The sequence below is a fragment of the Mesocricetus auratus genome, unplaced genomic scaffold (genome assembly GCF_017639785.1).
Source record: "Mesocricetus auratus isolate SY011 unplaced genomic scaffold, BCM_Maur_2.0 Super-Scaffold_100003, whole genome shotgun sequence".
NCBI lineage: Eukaryota > Metazoa > Chordata > Mammalia > Rodentia > Cricetidae > Mesocricetus > Mesocricetus auratus.
In genome coordinates, this window is record NW_024429188.1 from 20,228,182 (window position 1) to 20,253,608 (window position 25,427).

The following is a 25,427-nucleotide window of genomic DNA, read 5'->3' on the forward strand; positions in this document are numbered from 1 at the left end:
ACAGGAGGAGGTGGGTGGTAAGAAGCAGAGAAGGAACTCAAGGTGAAAATATAGCATTCAAATGGAAGCAAGAAACATCTCCAGAGTTCTCCAGTGACAATATTCAGGGAATGGAGATATCAGGGCCTGAAGTAACAGAGAACGAAGCTACTCTGGCATAGATTAGGGTAGAAAAAGGTAAGCGGACATTCTGGGGTGACATATGGGTTAGAATTTTGTCAAGCTCAAAGTGAGAAGATAAAATGCAAATTAGGCCTGGAATGAACCATACACATTACTTGTGTGACTTAATGGGGAATGGAGGGAAGGACCATTGATGACAGTAAGGTTTCACTTTTACGAAACTGAAAAGAGATCCATGTCCAACATGAGGGTATTTATTGGCTGCTGAGTTGTGAGGTAGGTACCTTTAGGGACAAACACCTGTATTAATGCATTTTCAAAGTGTCCTGTCTCTTCTGCAACTAAAACCTTATGTGGAAAGTAAGCATGCCCAGATGATTTCCTTTTTGCCATCTTTATATTACAGGCTGAGCATACCCCAAAGTGTCCCTATCTACCATTTTAGCTTTGGAAATGTGTGCTTCATAACCCTGAGATGAGCATGCTCAAAAATGTGTCCTTCCTTCTTAAACTGAATGTGCTCAGAAATGTGCTCGCTGCATGAGTGCTCCAGGAACATGCCCACCTTTACAGAGCCTTCCCATGTAAAATCCCTTTGCTGCTTTCACTTGAAGAAAGTGCTGCTTTGGGAAGAAAGCAATTCTGCTGTTCCCTTACCTACTGCAGGGAGCAAACTGCCCTCACTTTCATTTCTTAGTCATGCCTGTTTTGGTTTCATGCTCACTGAGATAGATGCAAACCTACCGTGCTAAGTTACTTACAGTGTCTGAGATTCATGCTGAATGCGCTGATTTTAGTGGTGTGTTCAAAAACAACAAAACAAAACCAAACTGAGTGGCTATGTGAGAAGATAGGTATGTTGGTTTGCTTCACTATGGTTACTTTTTAAGTCTTTGTTTGTAGCCTGCAACATCATATTATATATCTGAAACATAACAATTATAACCTTTTAAAAGGAAGAAATAACCTTTTAAAGGAAGTCAGGAGTAACTATGCTAAGTAACATTTTTTAAGGCAGTGAGGGCAAGGGTAGTTGGTCACTAATGTCATTAATATTTTTAACAATGGCACAAGAAAAGGTGTGTGTGTGTGTGTGTGTGGTTTCAGTTTTTTGAGACAGGATCTTGCTTTGTGACCCAACCTGCCCTCAGCCCAGGTTTCCCCAAAACTTCAGATGATCCTCCTCTGAGTGCTGAGATTACAGGTCCAAATCATCATGCTCAGTTTATATCATCATCATCATTATTATTATTATTATTACTGTTTTGAGACCGGCCTCACTATGTTGCATTGTTGGCTTGGAACTCACTCTGTAGAGCAGACTGTCTTTTGAACTCACAGAGATCTGCCTGCCTCTGCCTCTTAAGTGCTGGGATTATAGACGTATGCCACCATACTAAGTCTCATATTATTATTTTAAAGAAATTTGTACTGATTGAATAAAGATTTCTCTTTTGTTGGGGAAACTTCCTGAAACATTGCAGTTTAATGGTATCTTGAGAAAAGATACTTATACTGGAGCAGGGTCTCTTAGCCTATGATACATAAGTACCTAAGATAAAGGCAGTGAAATGAAGAGTCAGGACAAAGACACATCCAAAGAAGTACACTCTCTAATTTTCTAAAAGTCAAGATTTTGGCCCCTTCTGTATCATTTTTGTCTGTAATTGAAATGCAGGATGATAACATTTTGTATGATGGTGGTGCAACATAAAACCAAGAATACAAACTGTTCTACAAACAGTGTTGCCATTTGAGGAAAAGGATAGCTCACCTCTCAAGCTGTTAAACTTTCAGCTGCATTCCTTTCTCCACTGTCACTCACATGCTTTCAAATAGAGGATTGGTTTTAAACCTAATCTTTTGACCTCTTGAAATAGTCACGAATCCATTCAACTTTATTCATAGGACAGACCATAGGCCCTAAATCAAAGATCATTAATCATATATCAGGGAAACATTTCCTCACACATGGTCCACATGAATTTGCCTGTGTGACTCCTCACCCCCACAGGTCAGTAGGAAGAGATGAAGCAGAAGTCAGATATAATGGCAACAACAGAAAGTGAACATGCTTCCTTATGATAAGAGGAGATGTGTAATTAAAAAACAAGAGAGGAAATGAGGTAGTGACATTCTATGAACTGGGTAATACTGAGAAGCATGGTAGACTTTGCAGAAGCACCTGAGGGGGATAGATCAATGAGGCTATGTGACCCTGAACGTCTTAGGCTGTGTGGCATGTAGTGTGCTAAGAAACAAGGAACAAATGGCACATTTTCCAAATTTCCAACCAAAGAGCTTAAAGTGACTCAAAAAACTATTTTAACTTTTAAAAGTGTAAGTTTCTATCATCTGGATAATTCATATAAACAATGTCTACAGTCTACAGTATGAATGCATATTAATTGTGGCGTCAGATACAAAGGTTTTCTGTTCTGTGCTGTAGCAGGTACATAGCTCTGAAATAAGTGATAACTTCAGGACATGGTGAAATTTCTGTGGTGGCTTCTGATTTTCACTGTGCTATTTTGTTCTCAATTAGCACAACAGCTGAATGAATCCCTGTCCAGTGCAATGAATCACTCCAGCTCATTGACAGGAGCTATGGGTTGAGTCATGTTGGTGTGAACCCTGATCTCCAAAGCTTGTTTAGAGTCAGCTAGTGGTAATACTTTAACTTAAGTTGATTTCATTATTATGCTTTAAGGAAAGCAAGCTTTGATTTTTGATGAACAATTTGTTCAACTGTACCATGTTGGAAAATTTTAAAGCTAGGAATACCTGATATTTTTGTCTTCTTGTGGCCAAACTATTCTTCTCCACCAACCCTAAAGAATCCAGAAGCTTTGTTTTAATGAAAAATTCTTATTCATCTCTCAGTTGGCATTTTGCTGGGCACTTTCTTCCTCTGTATAAGCGAGACTATTAGCTCAGGCTTGGTCCAGGTCAACCAAGTCTGAGGGGCAGCAACATTAGTGGAATGCCTTACTATTTTCCTTTTCTAAGTGGTTGATTTGGCTCAAGACTTTTTTGAACAGTGCCAGGATTGAAACTGGATCCTCCCATATGCTAGGCAGGCCCTCTATCACAAATCTATATCCTCGATCCTTTGTTTCATTTTTTTAGTTTGAGACATTAGGGTCACTCCAGAATCCAGACATGTTTCAAATTTGTGATCTTTCAGTTTCGTCCTCATGAGTAGTGGAATTTCAGGGTCAAGACCTTTATCATTATAACTGATAATATGCAAAAATGAATCTTTCCACTAATTTATTCACTTAATAAATCTTTTATTTGATCTCTGTGGTGATGAAGACATAAGCACCATGTAAAAGCTAGAGCAACATACAAAGACAAACTATAGGGTTCATTCATTTCATTTCATACATATTAAATATCAGTTATATATGAAATAATATATTAAAACTTGGCAACATAGTGTGACTAAGAGATTATTGCCCTGACAGATAGAGTTTAGTGGGAAATCTGATTGATAAAAAAGACAAGATACCTGGGATCAGTTCCTATCACAGGGATGGAGGTGAAGACTTTAGCATGAATAATATAAATCCAAAGACAGGTATTGTGGTTCAAGCTGAAGATCAGAAAAGCAAAGCAGCCAACTACTAGAGAGTTCTTATCTCTACCAAGGCCCAGAGCAAAATGGGTGATTCTGTCTTCAGTATGACTGTAGACTGACTGACTCCTGTCTCCTCCCGGCTTATATTCCTCTCTAGTGCTGGGATTAAAGGTGTGTACCACCACTACCTGGCCTCTATGGCTAACTAATGTGGCTAGCTTTGCACTCTGATCCTCAGGTAAGCTTTATTTGTTAGATCATAAACAAAATATCACCACAGGGGATCACAAATAAAAGATAATTAAGAAAAGGTGTATTATGATTGAGATGGATTTGGAGTTCTAACAGCTTATTGACGGGACACTAACTTCACTGAAGACTTCCTGGATGAAGTTTTGTGTTTGAGACAGGATCTTGCTGTGGAACCAAGTTTGAACTCCAACTTGCAGCAATCTTCCTCCTTCAACTTCCCAAATGCTGGGATTCGATGTGTGTGGCATCAAGCCTGACTTACTTTATTTTATCTTGAGACAGCCTCACTATACTACCCAGGCTATCCGTGAACTAAAAATCTTTACCCTTTAGCATTCTGAGTACTCATGGGATTACAGACATGTATTACCATGCCTGGGTTAAGGGATGGTAGTTTTGACAAGCCTTTTAAGAAAGCTTAATAAAGGTCCAAATCATGAAACAATGTCTTGAAGGGTAAGAAATATTTTTGTTGCATGCTTTTATGTGGTATACTGCAATACAGTTTGAATTTCAGACCAATGATTGCTTTTGAGGAATTGTTCTTTGTTTGTTTGTTTGTTTGTTTGTTTAGTATTTGACTATTCTTACATTCTTTGTCATTTAGCAATTTAATATTGAGATATTTTGAGCTCACACAATGCCATCTGGCTTGGGAAAGAATTTTTCCCCTCTAGGTACCATACTCTTAACCACAAGAGACCTTTGCTAAAAGGGCACTTCCACTTTACGTGTCTTCAAATGTAATTTTATCATCAAGTGAAGCAATTTGCATATCATTAGTTAGGTCGTGGTGTTAGATTTCATTTTCTGAAAAGGTTAATACTAATCAGACACTTTTGCTTAATTGGAGTGACCAATTTGAAATACTTCATTTAGAGCCTCAGCCTTGCTACCATTACAAGACATTTTCCCTCATTGAATGGAAAGCTTGAAACTGTAGATCAAGTATTAGTGAATTAGTTTGTTAAATTGGTGCTGAGAGTAGTGCTCCTGAAGCTGAAAGGAGCTGACCATGGATACAGAACAGCTAATTAACTCTGAACCCTGTGGGTATCCCACAGATGCTGTTTGTTGGGTTCCATGCTGTCTTGTTTTACTTTTCTTCCTTTCTTCTCCACACTCCTCCACCTCAGCTCATGCCCATAACTTTCCCACTGTGAAGGTAATCAAACCCTTCACTGGGATGTTTCATGCTGCCACTGGGATGAAGTCGTCTCCTTTTTGAAAAGAATAGATCTTCAAAATCAAGATTGTAAAAATGAAAGTTGCAATATTATGGAGTTGAAGTCCAGAGGTTATTGTTTGATATGCCTTAGGGAATATCAGATATGTTGAAATAACTTCCAGATATCTATTATAAAATGCTTCAGTAGGAAATCAGCGAGAATAGAGGAAAATGTCTCATTTTTGTATATATATTCAAGTTAATTATGTTCTACTTAATTTTTTTTCTCTTGTAGATCATCTAAGTGCTTTTGAAAATTGTAGTTATCCTAGGTTTTCTGTAATTTTTGGCTTAATCTCCATGTCATAAGTGATGTTATTTATTAGCTACAGCATAAATCTGAGTTTACCAGAACTGAGTGAATAATTTTTGCTCTTTCGAAAGGAACTAAAAGAGCTCTTAGTAGCAGGAGCCTAAAGAGTGTAGAGACTCGTGTAACTAAGGAGACTTAGTTCCTTTATTATTTGGAGACTAAAATCGGTTCTAACTTAGATTATGCAAAGTAATTTTTTGCATATTGAGAATTTATTTCATTTTTTCTCATAAACCTGAGCCTTGAGCCTCCTGTATGCACCACACACAGTGATGCCAAAAAAAATGAACAGAACAGACACCAAAGACTAATAGGCCATTGCTGTTTGTGGTGCCGAACAGAAAGAAACAAGGATATCCAGCACCTACGGAAACCTGTGGTTTTCAGAGTAGCTTAGAGATGGAAACTTTGCTCAGAGCCTTATGCAAAGTAATTTGATTACTCCTAAACAAGCAAGCCAGAAATATAGTCAAATAAATCTTGTCTTTCTGGAAGCCATTGCCTTGTGAGGCTTAACAGTTAGAAGAGGTCCAGTATAATTTAAGATTTCTTATTTTTTTTTAATTGTGGGAGTGCGGTGGGGAAGTGGTGGTGGTGTTTGTGCATGCATACATGTGTATGAATGTGTGTGCATGTGTGTGGGGGTGGGCGGGGCTTCTCCAGCATGGTCTTGACTCCTCTGCTCATCCCTCCTCCCTCTCTACAACTGGATTCCAAAAGTATGGCTCAGTGCTTAGCTGTGGGTGCCTGCTTCTGCTTCCATCACCTACTGAATGAAGGCTCTAGGATGGCAATTAAGGTAGTCATCAATCTCATTATAGGGGAAGGGCATCAAAGGCAGCCTCTCCACTACTGACTAGATTCTTAGGTGGGGTCATCTTTGGGGAATCTCTGAACATCTCCCTAGTGCCTGATTTCTCTTTAAACCTCTACTGGCTCCCTCTATTAAAGTATATCTTTTCTTGCTCTCCTCTATTCCCCTCCTGTCTCAGTCTTGTTCTCCTCCCCCTCCTCATCTCCCCTTCTCTTTTTCCTACCTCCCTCTCCTCCTCCCTCCCCCCACCCCTGTGTTCCCAATTTGCTCAGGAGTTCTTGTGTTTCTCTCTGAGGGTCCTCCTTGTTTCCTAGTTCCTCTGATGGTGTGGATTGTAGGCTGGTAGTCCTTTGTTCTAAGTCTAATATCCGTATATGAGGGAGTACATAACGTGCTTGTCTTTCTGTGACTGGGATACCTCACTCAGGATGGTTTCTTCCAGTTCCATCCATTTGCCTGCGAATTTCAAGATTTCGTTGTTTTTATCTGCTGAGTAATAGTCCATTGTGTAAATGTACCTCATTTTTTCCATTCATTCTTCAATTGAGAAACATCTAGGTTGCTTCCAGGTTCTGGCTATTACAAACAAAACTGCTATGAACATAGTTAAACAGATGTCCTTGCTGTATGAATGTACTTCCTTTGGGTACAGTGGAATTGCTGGATCATGAGGAAGACTGATTCCCATTTTCCTGAGAAACCACCATACTGATTTCCAATGTGGCCCCACAAGTTTACACTCCCACCAACAATAGAGTAGTGTTCCCCTTATTCCACATCCTCTCCAGTACAGACTGTCATTGGTGTTTTTGATGTTAGCCATTCTAGCCAGTGTAAGATGGTTTCTCAGAGTTGTTTTGATTTGTATTTTCCTGATGGCTAAGGATAATGAACACCTTCTTAAGTGTCTATCAGCCATTTTGGATTCCTCTTTTGAGAATTCTCTATTTAGTTCTGTACCTTACTTTTTAATTGAACTGTTTAGTGTTTTGTGACTAGATTCTTGAGTTCTATGTATATATTGGAAATCAGCCCTCTGTCAGATGTGGGAGTGCTGAAGATCTTTTCCCAGTCTGTGGGCTGCCGTTTTGTCTTGTTGTTATGAGCTTGGCAATGACCCTTCTACTTCTATTATTCAGACCACTTTAGGGAGTAGTGGTATTAGATTTTCTTTGAATCTCTGGTAGAATTCTACACTGAAACCATCTGGCCCTGGACTTTATTTATTTATTTTTTGGTTGGGAGACTTTTGATGACTGCTTCTATTTCATTTAGTGTTGTAGGTCTATTTAAATTGCTTATCTGTTCTTGATTTGATAAGTGATATCTATCCAAAAAATTACCCATTTTTGAGTATTGTGGAGTACAGGTTTTCAAAGTATGACCTGAAGATTCTCTGAATTTCCTCGGTGTCTGTTGTTTTGTCCCCCTTTTCATATCTGATTATGTTAACTTGCATGTTTTCTCTCTGCCTTTTGATTAGTTTGGATAAATGTTTGTCTGTCTTTTTTATTTTCTTGAAGAACCATTTGTTACATTGATTCTCTGTATTGTTTTCTTTGTTTAAACATATTTATATATTTTTTCAGACATAAAATTTCCTGAGTTTTTGTTTTAATACATCTTTACTATTTTAATTTGAAAATTTAGCTCATTAGCTTGTTTGAATTTTTCCTTCTATTCTTTTTTACCATTTATTTTGCTTTCTTTTTTATGTTGTTTTGGTGATTTTCTTTTGTATTATTATTGTATTTGGACTTTTTAAACAATATTTTAAAAGTTTTGTTTGAAAAGTTAACTTTTTCCCTTTTAGTTTGGCGACTTTCCTAGTCTTGATATTTCTAATACATTGTGTATATTTGTTAAATAGTTATTCATTTATTTTTACATCATATTTCTTAGTTAGGGTTATTATTGGTGTGATAAAACACCACCACCAAAAGCAAGTTGGGGAGGAATTTGTTTGTTTGTTTTTTGGCTTACACTTCCACAGCACTGCCCATCAGTGAAGGAAGTCAGGACAGGAACTCAAGCAGAGCTGGAACTTGCAGGCAGGAGCTGATGCAGAGGCAATGAAGGGATGTTGCTTCCTGGTCTGCTTCTCATGGCTTGCTCAGCCTGCTTTCTTATAGAGCCCAGAATCAACAGCCCAGGGATGGCACCACCCACCATAGGATAGGCCCTCCCACATCAATCACTAATGAAGAAAATGCCCCACAGGCTTGCTTATAGTCTGAATTTATGGAGGTATTTTCTCTACTAAGGTTCACTCCTCTCGATGACTCTGTCTTGTGTCAAGTTGACATAAAACTAGCTAGTACACCATGATTCTCCTTTACTAAGTAAATCAACCATTTCTTGTTTTTTATTTATTTGTTCGTTTGTTTGTTTCTGAGATAAGGCCTAATGTTATATAGCTTAGGTTGGCTTTGAACGCTCTATGTAGCTGAGGATGACTTTTAATATCTGATTTCCTGCCTCCATGTCTCAAGGGCTGAAATTACAGGTGACTGCCATCATGCTTAGTTTTGTGTGATGTTGGGGGACTTTATGAATGCTGTGGTGGTCTGAAAGAAAATGGCCCCTGAACAGAATGACTCTATTAGGAGGTGTGGCCTTGTTGCAGGAAGTGTGTCACTGTGGGGGTGGGCTTTGAAGTCTCTTTTACTCAAGCTTCCCTCAGTATGACCATCAGTTGACTTTTTGTTGCGTGCAAGAAGTAGAACTTTCAGCTCCAGCACCATATCTGCCTGCAGGCCAGTTGCTGAGTTCATGGTGTCTCTTCACAGTAATGGAAAACCCTAAGACTCATGCCAAGCTAGCAGTCTACCTGCCCAGCCCTATTTTATTAGATCCTGAACTTTATTAATGTCTGTCTATTTAGTCTGAATAATGTATTTATAATTTTAAACAATTTCCTTTGGTGTTTCTAGAATTCTAGCTTAGTACTTAAATATAAGTTTGATAATTTCATATTGATTTATGTTTAATAATATATTTGAAGGCTAGCTGTATTCTGTAAACAGATTTTTCTTTGTGCTGCCAGCTCAAAAAAATGACATGGAGACTTATTATTATGAAAACTCACCCTTAGCTTAGACTTGTTTCTAACTAACTCTTATAAGCTAAATTAACCCATACTTTTTAATCTATGTTCTTTCATGTGCTCATTACCTCATCTCCATTTTTCCCACCCTGCTTCTTCTGCATCTGACAGGAGATTCCACCTTTCTTCTTCTCTCAAGTCCTCTCTGTCCCACCTCACCTCTTTTCCTGCCTACCTATTGGTCATTCAGCACTTTATTAAACCAATCAGAAGGCACCTTGGCAAAAACACATCTTCACAGTGTACAAAAAGTTTATTCTACAACATTTTTGCCCTTTTGTCTAAATAAAAAGGAAAGGTCTTTAACATAGTAAAACTATAGACAATAAGAACAGTTATCAGGTAAGAATTACCTTTATAATGTCCAGTCCATTAGCATTTTGCAAATTCAGAGAAAATACTATATTATCTATCTTATCTTAATGAATTTAAAGTTTTATGCCTAAGCCATTTTATATTATAGTTTATATTACCATTTTAAAACTGTCTTTTTAGACCCAAAACATTTTCTTGAACAATTTAAGCTTTTATGTCTCTCAGCCTTATAAGCTATACATCTCTTAATGTAAGTTTTTTTTCTGAATTTGGTAACAAGAACAAATTTAAAACTCTATCTAGTCTTCAATCGCCATCAGAGACCAAAGAAGGATAAAATATTGCTTGAGTAAATAGGGAGTACAGAGAAAGCAACTTCAAAAATTATGATACATTACAGAAACAGCTGGCTGCCTGGACGGTCACCCCAAATCTCTTCTGCAATGTTGAGACATCCATCTTCAGCCTACAGGCCTAGAATATCTGACAGACTTTTCTATGAAGCAGGAATTTTGAAGAACTGTCCTATCTTGTCTTGCCAATGTCTGGCAGATACTTTCTTGCTTGCCCAATTTGGACAGCATACTGTCATCAGTTGAGGCAAGGGCAGTTTCTTGTTCAAATGGCTAGCTTTTGTCATAAAGAAGACAAACTCCATATGGAGGTTCTTCAATACCCATCATCCTTTTATGAAGTAAATTGGTGCTGCCAGCAGCAGATGTGTCTCCCTGTCATGAAAAGCCCTATGTTTTAAAACATTTAAATGCTATATTCTGTAGCTCTCCAAAGTGTTTGAAGACCATGTATCTATTTAAATATCTCTTATTAACCTTGAAAATATACTTAACATGGCTATAAGTTTGATTGTTATAGATGACTATTAACCTGAATGTCTTTATTATTGTTATGATTAAAGCATGTGAGGAAACTTGGCATATTCCACAGCAAGTGAGTTTGACCGAGCCAGGGGACAAACATGCCAGGCACGCAGAGCTTAGTGAGAAGTTTCATTAGAAAGGGGAAGGAAATAGAAAAGAGGTAAAGAGACACAGAGACAGAGAGGGGAAAGGAAGGGGAGGGAGACAGTAAGAGTCCTGTCTGCCCCAGGGGAACATCTGGAAAGAGAGGATCAGGGAAAGGGAGTTTAAGGGGTTTTTCTTTTAAAGGGGTCCTTTGCACCGGCATGCAGACTACACAACCATGGAACCCTGGGCTGACCAGAGTACTGCCTGAGTGCATTCTGCCAGGTGACAGGAAAAGGCCAGCATAATGCCTGAATCCTTACCATTATCCTAAATAGCTTTTAAGGATTAAAACTTTACAAAAATCCATACCACTGTTAAAATATTTGAGACGAGTGGTTGTTCAAAAGGAGTCTCAACAATTCACCCTTTTATATCATTATTTCTATACAATCACTCTTTTCCCTTCAGAAAGAGATCCCTGAATCTAATCTAATCTCCTTTGTTTAGCTTTTTCCATGATTATGACCAGTAATAATGTATAACCAACCCCCCTAAATGATGACAAACATCCATAGCCCACCTAACAAGCAAAAACCACTCACCCCACCTACTGAGAAAACTTGAGATTAATGGTCAACTCCTGGGAAAACTTGCCATAACATTTGTTGTCAAGTCTCTATGCAATGGAAAAACAAAGGCTTAGCTGTACTGGCAAGAACAGTCTGTGAGGCTAGACCAGCTTAGCCAGCAGCTTTGAAGATGTTCTAGATGTAGAACTCTGAGTAAACTGCAGCAGAGGCACTCTGAGAGGCTGGATCATCTGGGCCACATGTTTTCATTGGTGTCTGGTCTCCTTGCTCTGAAAATATACCAACTTTTAAAGGTAACATACATACCTATATTAACACAATTATGGACTGTGTGTTGTACACAAATCAGCCAAATATGACTTTTGTTTTATGTTTGAGCAGGCAAATTATGTGTCACCTGTTTTGTAGTTTTTTCTAGGTTTATTTCTTTATAGCTAGAATTTTCAGGGCTGGGGGTTCCCTTATCAAATCTGATCTCTATCTACCTTGAAAGAATCCACAGTCTCTCATTTTCTGTGGTAACAAAAGCATAACCGTTTGCACAAAGCAATACATTTTCTGACTTCCATTTTAAAGTTAAGGCATTCCTAAAGCATCTAGGCTAGTTTAATTTAGCAGTCCCTCTTATATCCCCATGTCTCTCAGCAGATGTTTGTTATTCACTCATCAACAATCAAAAAATTCAAAGTCAACAAGACACCATACTGTCCAGATTCTCTGTATATTTTCCATCTTTACGTGGCTTATCGTTTTTGATATTACTTTATTCTCTCCTTAAATATTTTATCTTATTATTTATAAGCTATCTTTTCTATAACTGTTTATACCCATTTTCTTTTCTTTGTTTAAGCCTATGCACATTTTTAAACACACTGTAACCTGTTTAGAGGTTTTTATTTTTTTCCGTCTGGATCTGTCTTTACTGAGCACCTGCAATGTTTTCTGACCATGTGAGACAAATATTAAACTATCATGTCAGCTGAGGCACTGTTCAGCTTAGAACACGGTGCTGGTTCAAGCCCACAGGCAGTGGCCAGTAGCTGTGTCTCTGTACGCCAAACCTGTCCAAAAGACCTCGTCACAAGGAAGCCTCATTTGGCATTGTGTTCCAAACTTACTTTTAATCTTTCTTAGGTCATATGTGGATATACATGGCCAGACATTGAGTGCCATGTGTAATAGTCTTTCTCAGTCCTGCCTGCCAGTTCTGAAATAAGCACATGGAGACTTATCAATTATGAAAGCTTGACCTTAGCTTAGTCTTGTTTCTAACTAGTTCATATAACTTAAATTAAGCTATTTCTATTTATCTATGTGCTACCATGTAGCTTGTGGCTTTTACCTCTCCTCCTACATGTCCTTCCTCTGCATTCGCTGGTGACTATACTTTTTTCATTCTTCTGAGACCTCTCTGTCCCCAGAAGTCCTACCTAACCTCTTTTTGTGCCTAGGTATTGGCAATTTAGCTCTTTATTAAATCAATCACCAGGTACTTTTGCAAAGACACATTTTCACAGTGTACAAAAAGATTATTCCACAAGAGTGTTCTTTCCTCTTACTCTTTCCTGAGCTTGAAGACATTTTATTTGATATTGTTGCATTTTGTTGAATGCTTTTCTTTGATGACATATGAGGGTTATCTCTAAGCTCATTGAATATAGTGGCTTTGTATTATTTTTGTTTGTTCCTTACACCTGAAACTGCTTGATTTGCATGTATACATGCTCATTGCTTTTGTGGTACTAAACTACTACACATTTACCTTCTACCCTGAAGAATCTTTGAACCCTCACATATCTGTAAATATTTTTCTGCTCTTCTTAGATGTTAATGATGTCTTTGTTGATATAGAATTCTTGTTTCATAGTCCTTTTTTTGTCTTTAATTTGTAGATTGTATTCTACCATGAAGTAGAATATTATTTTCAGGTGTGTGACTTTTATTTATGCCGCATTTGTTCAACTTGGTGAAGCTGTGATTCTTTGCCTGCCTAAAACACTTGATGGTCTAATAAAGAGCTGAACGGCCAATAGTGAGGCAGGAGCAAGGGCAGGAGGGGCTGGCAGGCAGAAAGAATAAACAGAAGGAGAAATGAGGATAAAGACAAGAAGCAATGAGAGAACAAAGAGAGGAGGACCTCAGGGGCCAGCCACCCAGCCACCCAGCCACCCAGCCACCCAGCCACCCAGCCACCCAGCCACCCAGCCACCCAGCCACCCAGCCACCCAGCCACCCAGCGAGCCACAGAGTGAAAGAAAGATGTACAGAAGAGAGAGATTAAAAACCCAGAGGAGAAGGTAGACAGGTTAATTTAAGATAAGAAAAGGTAGCTAGAAACAAGCCAAGCTAAGAGTGGGTACTCATAAGTAATGATAAGCCTCCATGTGTGAGCTTTTTGGGAGCTAGGTGGTGCCCCCCCTCAAAAAGCCAAAAAGTGAAAGACTAAAACGTTAAACAGCACTACCATCTTTTGCCTTCCTCTGCTTCGGATGATAAGTATAATACCAGGCTTAGTCTTTCTTTCCCCTTTGTTATTGTTTTTCTGTTTGACATCTCTAAAACCTTTAACAAGTAATGAGATTTCTCCCTCATTATGCCTAAGAGTAATTAGCTCTTTCAAACATCAAACTGAGATTTCCTTTTAAAATTTTTTATTTTTAATTGGTATGTTTGTGTCTCTGCAAACATGTGTGCATGCACATGAATATGGACACCTATAAAGGTCAGAAGAAGGCATTGAATTATCCTCCTCTGGAGTTACAGGTGGTTTGAGACTCCCAATGTGGGTGCTCATGGATCCTCTGCAAGAGCAACAAGCTCTCTGAACCACTGAGCCATTGCTCTAGCTCCTGAAGTCTTTTAGCCATAGAAAATTCCTTTTAGTATTATTTTAGTTATTTCTTCTCCATCTGTTCTCTCCTTCCCCAACATGGAATGCCTATTATTAGTCCATTAGTTTCTTGGATTTTTAGTTCTCTCTCTCTCTCTCCCTGCCTCACTTTCTTTCCTTTGCTCCTACTTTTTCACTCCTTTGTGTATATTTTGCTTTTGTTTCTTTTTCTTTTTTTGAGGGGCCTCATGTTTCTTAGGCTGGCCTTGATCTCACTATGTAGTCAAGGATGACCTTGAATTCCTGTTACCCCTGCCTTTATCTCTTACCCAAATGCTGAGATTCAAGGTATATACACCACCATGCATGGCTCCTACTTATTCTTTATGAATTTTTTAGTAAATGTATTTATTTAATTTAGAAACAATCTTATTTTACATATCAATCCTAGTTCCCTCTCCCTCCCATCCTCCAATGCCCCCAACCAACTGCCCATTCCACCACCCACCCACTCCCCAGGGAGGGTGAGACTTACCATGGGGGATCATCAAAATCTGTCACATCATTTGGGGGAGGGCCTAGTTCCTCTTTTGTGTATCTGGGCTGCAATAGTATCCCTCCATAGAGAATGGGCTCCCAAAGTCCATTTGTGCACTAGGGATAAACACTGGCTCCACTGTTAGAGGCCCCATAGATTGCCCTGGCCTCCTAGCTGGCACCCACATTCACAGGGCTTGGTTCAGTTCAATGCTGGTTCCCCAGCTTTACGACTGGGGTCCATGTGCTCTCACTTCTATAATTTTTGCTTTTTAAAATTCTGTTTGTTCTTTCAAGCCAGTAATATATTTCAACTCTTCTTTAGTTATCTCTAATCCATTTTGAGCATGGGAGCGCTGCCCCCATTATTCATCTGTCATGTGGCAGCATGGGTTGTGGAGAGAAGCCCCCAAACCCCCCCTCCATCAATGCCTGAGGCAGGTCAGCTGGCCCTGAAGTCCTAAATGCAAGAGAGCTCTCTCTGCCCCTCATCAGCTGCAGCACTGGAGAGAGTGACCCCTACCTGGTAAACACAGCAGTGCTGGTCCTCGAGGTATAGATGTAAGGGATCCTACCCTGAGGATGTGAAAACTAGAGAACTGGTCACACCCCTTGCTCATTGCTTCAAGGGGTGAACTAACCAGAGCAAATGCTGGAGATCTCACCTGGGTGGTGAGGGCAAGGGAGAGCTGGCAGGCTGACCAACCCGGCAACTACCCAGACCCAGAACCAGGGTTATGTGTTGACCCACGCCAACGTGCAGCCCATCTGTGATCTGAGGCTGAGGGGTGGTGGGGTGAGGGTGGGGTCGGTCCTGTGAATCCAGGGTTGCAGGATCCCCACAACACAGAGCAGCAACGGGATGCGCAGGAAGAGTCCCAGTGAGGGTCCAGAGTTGATGGTGTAGCAGAAACCAGGGGCCTTAAAACTGACAAACTATTCTTCGCGATGAACACCTGAACGTAAAAATGTATGGATAAAGGAGTTTACTGGATGACACACTGTGTCACACTGCAGCTTCCATGATGAAATTTGTCCTCTCTCCCTTCACCCTTTTTTTCTTTTAATTTTTATTTTGTTTTATTCTGGGGAGGAGGAAGATGGGATCAGGAAGCATGATGCGAAAGACACAAAGAATAAATAAAAACAATGTTAAAAATGTTAACTAATGCAATCTTAAAATTAGAAATAGCATGAAGATCATAATTAACGAATATCTTTATTTGTATTTATGGTTTTCATGGTTTTGTTTGTACATATAATGTTGAGTTCCCAAATATTGTTGCATGGTAATTAAAGAGGGGTTTCATTCCCATTTTTCAGACGAAAAAACTTTCTCAAAGATAACTGTGTTATATGAAGGGCTGGACTGTGATATTAATCATCTCATTACAATATGCCACTGCTTCCCTCCTTGACTTGCCTTCAGAACATGTTACACTGTATAAATGATTCTTAGAATCCCTAAATCATGTGTTATAACCTATAATATTTTAAATTACATTTCATACTGAAATTTATGATTTAAAATGCTAACAAATGGTGGAATGTTGAAATAAAGTAGTAAGATTTTCTTACACAGTTTGAACTAACTATCCTGGAATTCACTCTGCAGACCAGGCTGGCCTCAAACTCACAGAGATCCACCTGCCTCTGCTTCCAGAGTGCTGAGATTAAAGGCATGCACCACCACGCCCCCTCTTGCCTGCGTTCTTGCATGTCCATTATCACAGGTGATTTAGCAAGGGATCTATTGTCATCTCCACTTTGCAAATTGAGATAATTACAACCCATAGAAGTTAAATATTGGGTCCTTTGAATGAAAATGCTCAAACTGTTAATTTAGTGTTTTTCCCTGGGTAAAAGTTTCCCACTTTTCAGAGAAAAGGGCAAGATAAGACTATGCACTTTATTGGTAGTTACATTATGTGTTTTCTTTTTATTGGATTTTTTCATACAATATATTCTTCTCACAGTTTCTCCTCCCCAACGAGGGTATGAGGGTATCTACTTTTGACAATGGCACAAATCCTAGCACCTGCCAGAAAAAAAAACTCATGGTATGTGATAGGCAGAATAAGCAATCCCCATCCTCCCTGAAATCTTCCTGTCCCAAGCTTATTCTTTGGTTCCAGGTCCCTTGCTGATATGTGCCCTGGAAGAATCTCAAACCAGTGAGCAGATTCTTCCCAGTGAAAGCAATGACTGGGTCTGTTTTCTGTTTCTGCAGGAACAAACACATAACCCTACTTTTAAGAGAATGTTCTTTTAACTTCTTCTTTTCTCCCCTTTCTTTCCCCAGAATGGTCTGCCTTCAGAGAACAATCCATATGTTTTTAATGGTGATTTTGTAGATCGAGGGAACAATTCCATGGAGATCCTAATGATCCTGCTTGTTAGTTTTCTTGTCTACCCCACTGACCTGCATCTGAATAGGGGGAACCATGAAGACTTTATGATGAATCTGAGGTAACATTGACTTTAAATTTTCTTCTCACTGTGGAATTGCTGCTATGTTTAGCTCTGAACTGATAAGTGTAGGTTCGGTTGTATAGGAGAGATAAGATGAATCTCAAGGAAAATCTCCAAGTTCTCATCCTTGTTCACCAACCTGCCCTTCAGCTAAGTATCAGCTTCTTTGAAACTCTCCTCTTATCTCTCCTTCCAGCCCTGTGTTTCCTCTTCCTCTTTATTAAATTCTTTTTTTCCTGTCATATTTACCCTTCACGGTCCAAACTGCATGCTGAGTAGGCATGTTAGGTCAGCTTTGTATGTCTTATAGGTTGTATGAACAGACTTAGAGGGAAGTTTCTGTTGCTTCTCTTGACTTGCTTCAAATTCTGTCTCAGAAGCTAGCATAATGTTTTACATTGCTGTGTGTATTTTTTGTGTCCTGGTAATTGCTTCCGGCATAGTTGTTCATAAACACTTTTTAGAACAGCTGTAACATAGCATTTGGACTATCTGACTCACTGGAGATTTGAGGGATAAAGACTGCTTAAATGGTTTATGAATTCTGCCTGAAAGGCACAGTAGGTGATAAATGTTCCCTTCTTTCTTTTTCTTTTCTTTTTATGGAAAACAGAAATCAATTTGTTCTAGAACAATAGAGGTTATGGAATGTCTTATGCTCTGGGTCTTAGGCTTTTGGATATTGTGTGCAAAGCTTAGCAAATCACTTTTGTCTTCTGGGTAGTTTCAACACCTGACTCAAGTTCAGAGTTTCCATTCTAATTCTCAAGGTATAAAAGCAAATGCAAAAGCTATAAAGAACAAGAATTTAGAGGTGTCATCAGAAACCTATTCCTGGGTTCTATAGGAAGGAAGGCTGAACAAGCAATAGGGAGCAAGTCAGTAAACAGGGATCCTCCATATCCAGGGTTAGTTTCCTTCATGATGGACTGTGATTGGGACATGTAAGCTGAAATACAACCTTTCCTCTCCAAGTTGCTTTTGGTCATGGTGTTTTATCATAGCAATAGAGACCCAACTAAAACAGTTCCTGGTAGGACTGGAGATGTAAAAGATGGTTGAGTGTTGTGAAGGAATATGAACATGTATCTAAGGATGAGAGGATATCATTGAAGAATATTACACCTGTTTTAAAAAGAAGAGTAACTTGGAAGAAGGCCATGAATGGATATAGGAAGTCCAATTAGAAAGTAGTTGAAGAAATTATAACTTCTTATTTAGGCTAGCATGATAGCAATGGAGATGCCAAAACATATACTTAAGAATTTTGGCAATAACAGTTTAGCACCCAATAACTTGATATGGAGGCCTGGAAAGAGGAATTAATCAAGGAAAAGCAGGCTTGAGTTTAAAGGGTATAACAGTGTCATTCTGAATGGAAATGGATTCAGTCTGAGGTAGGTTTATTTGATGTATTGTTGAGTATGGGACCAAAGATAAAAAATGAAGTGTAACCTGGACTGTCATCCTACATTTTGACACTAGATAGTAATTGAAACCCTGGCTGGGTAGGGGTGAGAGTACTAACAAAGAAAGTGAAGTAACAGATGGCCTAGGACAGAAAATGAAAGAATTCTAACAATAAAGGTTTTGTGGAAGAAAAGAACTTATGAGGTTGTTTCACAGCACCCTGAAAATCTACTGTCACAAAATGGAAGGGAGGAAGTTTTCTAGAAGGATGGCACAGAGGGACAGAAGGGTAAGGATGTTGTCATAGTTATTTCTCTATTTCTATAACTAGAAACCATGACCAAGACAACTTATAAATGAAGGAATTTAATTGGGGGCTTGCTTATAGTTTCAGAGAGTGAGTCCATGATAGCAGGCTGGCAGGCATGGAGCTGGAGAAGTAGCTGAAAGCTTACATCTTATCCACAAACATCAGGGAGAAAGAGACAAAGACAGAAAGACACAGAAACAGAGAGATAGAAAGAGACAGACTGATGGGGAGACACAGAGAGAGAGAGAGAGAGAGAGAGAGAGAGAGAGAGAGAGGGAGGGAGGGAGGGAGGGAGGGAGGGAGGGAGGGAGGGAGGGAGGGAGGGAGGGAGGGAAACAAACCCTGGCTTGGGTTTCTGAAGCCTCAAAGACAACCCTTAGTGATAACACTTTCTCAAACAAGGCTACACTTCCTAATCTTTCCTATATAGTCCACCAACTGAGAACCAAACATTCAAATATATGGCCTGTGGGGGCCATTCTCATTCAAACCACCACAGATGGCAAGATGTATGTTGGTCTAACAATGTGATGCTTTTGGTGAGTACAGGGAGGGAATTCATCTTGAAAATTACAGTTATCATACTGGAGAAACCTTACATGATGTGGTTTGCATGGAAATAAGGATGAGTATGCTTTGTTCCTACTTTCCTGTTGGGGATTAAGAGTATACATTATTATCTGAATGTGTCTCCCAACACTCAGGAGACAGAGGCAGGTGGATTCAAGGACAGTCTCGTTGACATGGCAAGTTCCAGTCCAGGAAGGGCTACAAGAAAAGGGTGCACAATATTATCCTATATTAAGAAAAAGTAATTGAAAAATCTCCCTTAGCTTTTGTTAGCCAGGCATTAAAATTCCTGATACTTTCTATTAAACCCTTTAGTGTCATTCATTCATATGATCCATGTCAGAGAAGGCATGAATACCCAACTTACTTCGTGTGATTTTCTTTGTCTTTTTCACTGTTTTCTTTTTCCTGATGATTCATTTTGAATGATCAGATGTCTGAGCAATGTTAGCTAGATGAAGTCTTCTCCATACAGCTTCCTCTAACTGTCATTGCACACCTCTGAAAATACTAGTAACCTTTACATATCCCATAGTACACATTTGTTAAGTTGTCTCACAGTTGTTCCACAAGTATCTATTTTCTTGCCCTGGTCATACTCTAGATTTCTTGAGAATAGAGGTCATGTAAATTGGTTGCTTTTGTTTTTCTCACAATGTTCCAGAAAGACTCTGCTAAGCATTTCAACTGAGATCTATAGTTTCTTGAGTTCCTAATATTTGGTAATAGTGAGACATCAATGGCTCTCCTTTTTGCAATAATTAATAGTTTGAAATCTATTTTTCAGGTATGGCTTCACAAAAGAAATTTTACATAAATACAAGGTAAGACTCATACTTGTTTTGCTGTGAAAAAGGAAAGAGCTAATGAAGACCAGATTGTTACTTTTAGAAAGGTGATGGGCTAATTAGCTAGAATCTGTGCCAATAAAATAATAATCACAGCAGGAACCCCTCACCATGATAGAATCTTAGATTTTCTTTTTCATTATGACTGTTGGAATGGTTTCAGCACAGCTATGAATATATCGCATTGGTTTAAAGGTACCCATCCAGAATTTTTTATTCAGGTGTAGCACAACAGGCAAACAGAGAAATGACCAATATGATGGAGGAACTTTATTCAGCTACTTACATGCCGGAAGCATAGCATGCCACACTGGGGATACCTCAATTACCAGAATCCGACAGGGAGAGGCAGAAGAAAATACAGACAAGGACATTAATTAGGGTTCACAGGAAAGAAAGGGCAAAGACCTTCAGTGTTGAAAGCTGAGTAGTTGGAACAATGGCAGCCAGCTGTGGGGCATGAGGGTTATCACTAGTTGTCTACTATCTTGCTCTGGGTTGATTAGCACACCAGAGTAGTGGCCCTGCATTAGAGTCTAATAAAAGAATTCCTTAGGTTGGAATCTGAAATATCTGGTTTGTACATGAAATTAGTCATTTAAGATCTCTAGGAATTAGGCCTGAGAGGGGTGGTTTCCTCCCTGAGCAAGGCCCACAAATGTCAAAATGTCAAAAATACAGAATGAAATTTTCCGTGATAAATACTTTCTTGTTGGTTGATAAGCTCCCTGGCTGCTTCCTTTGTTTGGCATGGAAAGCTTAGGGTTTTTTGTCTGTATATTGAGACTATTCACTTAACTGAACATATAAGGAAAATAAAACTTACTCAAGCTCTTACTTACAGCTACATGGAAGAAAAATCTTGCAAATCTTGGAAGAAGTCTATACCTGGCTCCCAATTGGTACAATTATTGACAATGAAATCCTGGTCATACATGGTGGGATATCAGAGTCCACAGACTTGAATACACTCCACAAAATACAAAGAAATAAAGTAAGAAGTGATAAATGCATGTATCTTGTCTCAGATTTATAATGGAATATATGCTGCTTTTCATTTGTCATTTTAAATAGCTATGTGCTTTGATGGTGTAGTTGAGAAAATTAGTAAAAGTCTTAAGAAAAGCTATGATTGATTGCATGACAACTAGGTGGTTTTTCTATATACAGTACATTTTTACAAAAGAAATCCTGTTTAAAATGGAAAATTAGCACATCAGATAGTTTCTAAAGGTGAGATTTTTTTTAGAAATAAAGTTTAAACAAATTTACTTACATTGTAGCAAAAAGAAACACAATTTAGCACTGTAGTCTTCTGTAAGTATAAGGTTCTTGGCACTGAGTCCATTCCTCTTGTGCTACTTTCAATTGCTGTGACCACCATCCATTCATAGAATTTCCTTGACTGAAACCATGCCCATACAACAGTAATGCCTCCTTCCCTCTCCTTGTAGCTCTGATGAACAACATTTTCTGTATGAACTCTAGGTACTCATATAAGTAGAGGCAATAAAATTTATTTCTGAATTGTTATTCTGCCCCTTTATTTCAACTGAGCATAGTAACTGTCTTCAGATTATTTTAACTCTGAACAGTCATTCAATACAACACAGCCGGGCCAAGAGCCTGTATAGACCTTCTCAAGGAACTGGCTCTATGGTGTCTGTAAGATTCCATACCTACTAAAGGGTTCCTGGACTGTACCTTACACACAGCTAGAGCTATCTTCGTCCTTTACCAGAGTCAAGCTGAAGCTCCAAGACTAGAAGTAAACTAGGTGCCAGATGAGCATGAGGACCAATGGCCGCTATAGAACAGATGATGGCATATGACCCAAGTGGGAAACTTAAGTCACTATCTTTAAAGACCAATTGTAAATGTCCAGTCATTCTGGGGTCTGAAACTGGTATTTGATCTGATAGAGACAGACATGTGATCTTGGTCGCACCTTGAAGTTTAGGATCCTCCATTCTTTTGTACACATGTGGATGACAATATAACCATCTTCTCATTAACTTTGCACTTTAACCTTACTATAACCTCTAGGCTAGATAGGTCCCCTTTGTGCACTCTCAAGACCTTTACACATGTCTTTCGTAAGTTACCAAATTTAAGTAGGGAATGGTATTTTATTACTATATTCTTGTACTTCTCTGATCCCTGGCAAAACCCCAGTACCTGAGATGTAATAAGTATGTCTTATTTGTTGAATGCTTCTTTAGAAATTTAAGACCAAAGCATGGCAAAATAAAAGTGGATAGAAATTTTCTTGTAACTTCTTTCCCTGGTCTATGGTGATGCCCTTTAAGTGTCAGTCTCCACCATGAGCAAGACCTCAAGATGTCAAAGTATCAAAAATACAGAATAAAACCTTCTGGGTCATTTAGCCTGATGACAGCCTCCATTCTAGATTCATTAAAGGCCTTTTGTAAGGTGAAGAGAATAGGGGTCACTGCTGAAAAATGAGATTCTTTAAGACAAAGGCTCTGGTTTAGTAGTCCTCAAATTCCCAAGAAGGAGTATAGAGAAGGAAGAAAAAAAGATGCTATGAAAGTTTACTTTCATATAGTTTACCATTAGAATTTCTCATTTGAAATTTCTCCCATAAGGTAGCATCTTTAGTTATAAAATACATAAAGACACTTTAATAAGCCCACTTTATAGACATTAGTAAATTAACAAAGCATATGAGATGAATGAGATGAAAAAAGGGGAATGAATATTTTTCAAAGTTGATTCACTGTATAGACAAATTCCCAACTAGAACTGAAGTGACTGCATACAGTATTTAACTAAAGCATGATTCTACGTTTTACAGATGAGATCTGTGTTAATGCCACCAATGTCAATAAATCGAGAATATGACGTTAACATAAAGAAAAATAAAACAGGGTCAAGCATTGCTACACCTGGGAAGGCTGAATCAGACAATTTCCCTTCAGAACAGTTAACAAAGCATGAATGGGAACAAGTAAGTAACCAAAATCTCCACCAGCTGGGTAACATCAACTCATCAACAGTGATGATGTTGTACCTTACAAAATACAGGTTAAAATGACTTCACTTTTGTAAGCACAATAGATCATTTTCTCATCTATATTTCTAGTGTATTTAGTATATTTCTAGACTGAAAAAAGAAACCTAGAACTCATGGAATGGATTCTGAAAAAGAAACTCATTTCTTAAAACCATTAGCTCTTGTGATTTTAAGTCAATGAAAAATTAATAATAGATACTTCATTGTTTTGTTGATAATGACAAAGACTCAAATAAGTAAAGTGACTTACCCAAAGTAACACAGATAACTGCCGAAAAAGAAGCCTTTGGCTGGTACTTATTCTGCTTCAATGGAGTTCCAGCAATATGTATTTTTAAATTATTTAAAGTTTTTAAGATCATAACATCATTTACTCTGTCCCTTTCCTTCCTCAAACACCTCTCATGGACCCATTGCTTTCATTTGAATTCATAGCTTCTTTTCCTTTAATTCAGTGGTTCTCTACCTTCCTAATACTGCAACCTGTGAATACAGTCCCTCATGTTGTGGTGACCCCCAACCATAAAATTATTTTCATTACTACTTCATAACTGTAATTTTGCCATTGTTATGAATTACAATGAAAATATCTGTATTTTCCAATTGTCTTAGTATACCTCCTTGAAAGGGTTGTTCAACCATCCAAAGGAGTCACAATCCACAGATTGAGAACCACTGCTTTAGGTCTATGTATCTATCTATGACCTAAACATTGCTATATCCTGCTTAGTCTATATAATGTTACTTGTATTTTTTATAGTGCTAGAGATTAAACACAAGCTTTGTATAGGCTAGGCAAGCACTCTAATATTACACTATACATGCTAGTCTTTAGTTTTTTTGAGATAGGGACTTGCCGCATAGTTCAGGTTGGCCTGGAATTTGTAATCCTTCTGCCTCTGCCTCCCTATAGCATATGCCTCCATGTTCCTCTCATATGTACATTTACTTTTTGAAAACTTTGATTATTGGTAGTAGTGGTAAAAAGGAAGAAAAAAGATGCTATGAAAGTTTACTTTCATATAGTTTATCATGGAATGTCCATTCATTATCATATGCAAAATATTTTCCTATTTATATTCCTATGTAGGGTTATATATATAAAATAATGTATAATATATACATCAAGAGTAAGTTAGGATGCTTCCCAGAGTAAAATTTTACATATAAACTACTATGCTCATATAGGAATTGAAAATTTAATCCTTTCCTAACAAAATCACCTTCTATTATTATTATGTATACAGTATTCTGACTGCATGTATGCCTGCAGGCCAGAAGAGAACACCAGATCTCATTACAGATGGTTGTAAGCCACCTGGGAATTGAACTCAGGACCTCTGGAAGAGCAGTCAGTACTCTTAACCTCTAAGCCATTTCTCCAGCCCTTCTTTAAGATTTAAATTCTCACCTCAACTAGTCATCAAAACTCTGACTGGTCTGAACTTGGTACAGAGTGTCTCTAGTTCTGACTAGGTACCGGTCATTTCAGAATTGTTCTTCTACTTTTGCTCTTCTTTCTGCCACTCTGTCCTCTCTATCTCTCATTTATCTCCAGGTCTCCCTTTATATCAAACCTATAAATGGTTGCACAGTCCAGTTTAGTGGAACAGCAGTATCTGGACTTCTTCTCAAGACCTGATTTGAACTTCCTAGAATAACTAGAGATTTTCAATTGAAGGTACCTGATAAGATGGCTCGGTCAGTAAAGTGCTTGGCATGCAACCATGAGGTCCTAAGTTCATATCCCCAGCACTGGCATGAAAGTTAGCTGTGGCATTACTCAACTGTAATCCCAACACTTGGGAATACAAAACAGGTGGATTGCTGGGGCTCATTGGCCAATCAGTCCAACTAAATTGCTAAGCTATGGATTAGTGATAGAGGAGAATAGTTGAGGAAGACACCTGATATAGACCTGGCTTCTACACACATAGAAAATTACAGTTGTGTGTTTTTTCTCCAAAGGAATATGTAGATGTGGAGTGGTTGCGGGTGTGGCTCAGAAATATTACATTGGCCTAACCTACATGAGGCCCTGGATTCAATTCTATGCACACATAGGAACAACAGAGAAATTATGGAAAATACTAGACTTTAACTCAAGAAAGCCAGTATCAGAGA

At 38.5% G+C, this 25,427-nt stretch overlaps 1 protein-coding gene across 1 annotated transcript in view; it reads left to right on the forward strand.

The window, feature by feature from the left end:
• The window catches only part of Ppef1 (protein phosphatase with EF-hand domain 1), an 83,240-nt gene that overhangs the window by 40,776 nt on the left and 17,037 nt on the right, over nt 1-25,427 (forward strand). Inside the window, exons 7-10 of the mRNA XM_040743946.1 lie at nt 16,959-17,125; nt 20,206-20,242; nt 21,111-21,260; nt 23,085-23,237. Coding sequence (XP_040599880.1) covers nt 16,959-17,125; nt 20,206-20,242; nt 21,111-21,260; nt 23,085-23,237 — 507 coding nt within the window. The remainder of the gene's footprint in view (nt 1-16,958; nt 17,126-20,205; nt 20,243-21,110; nt 21,261-23,084; nt 23,238-25,427) is intronic.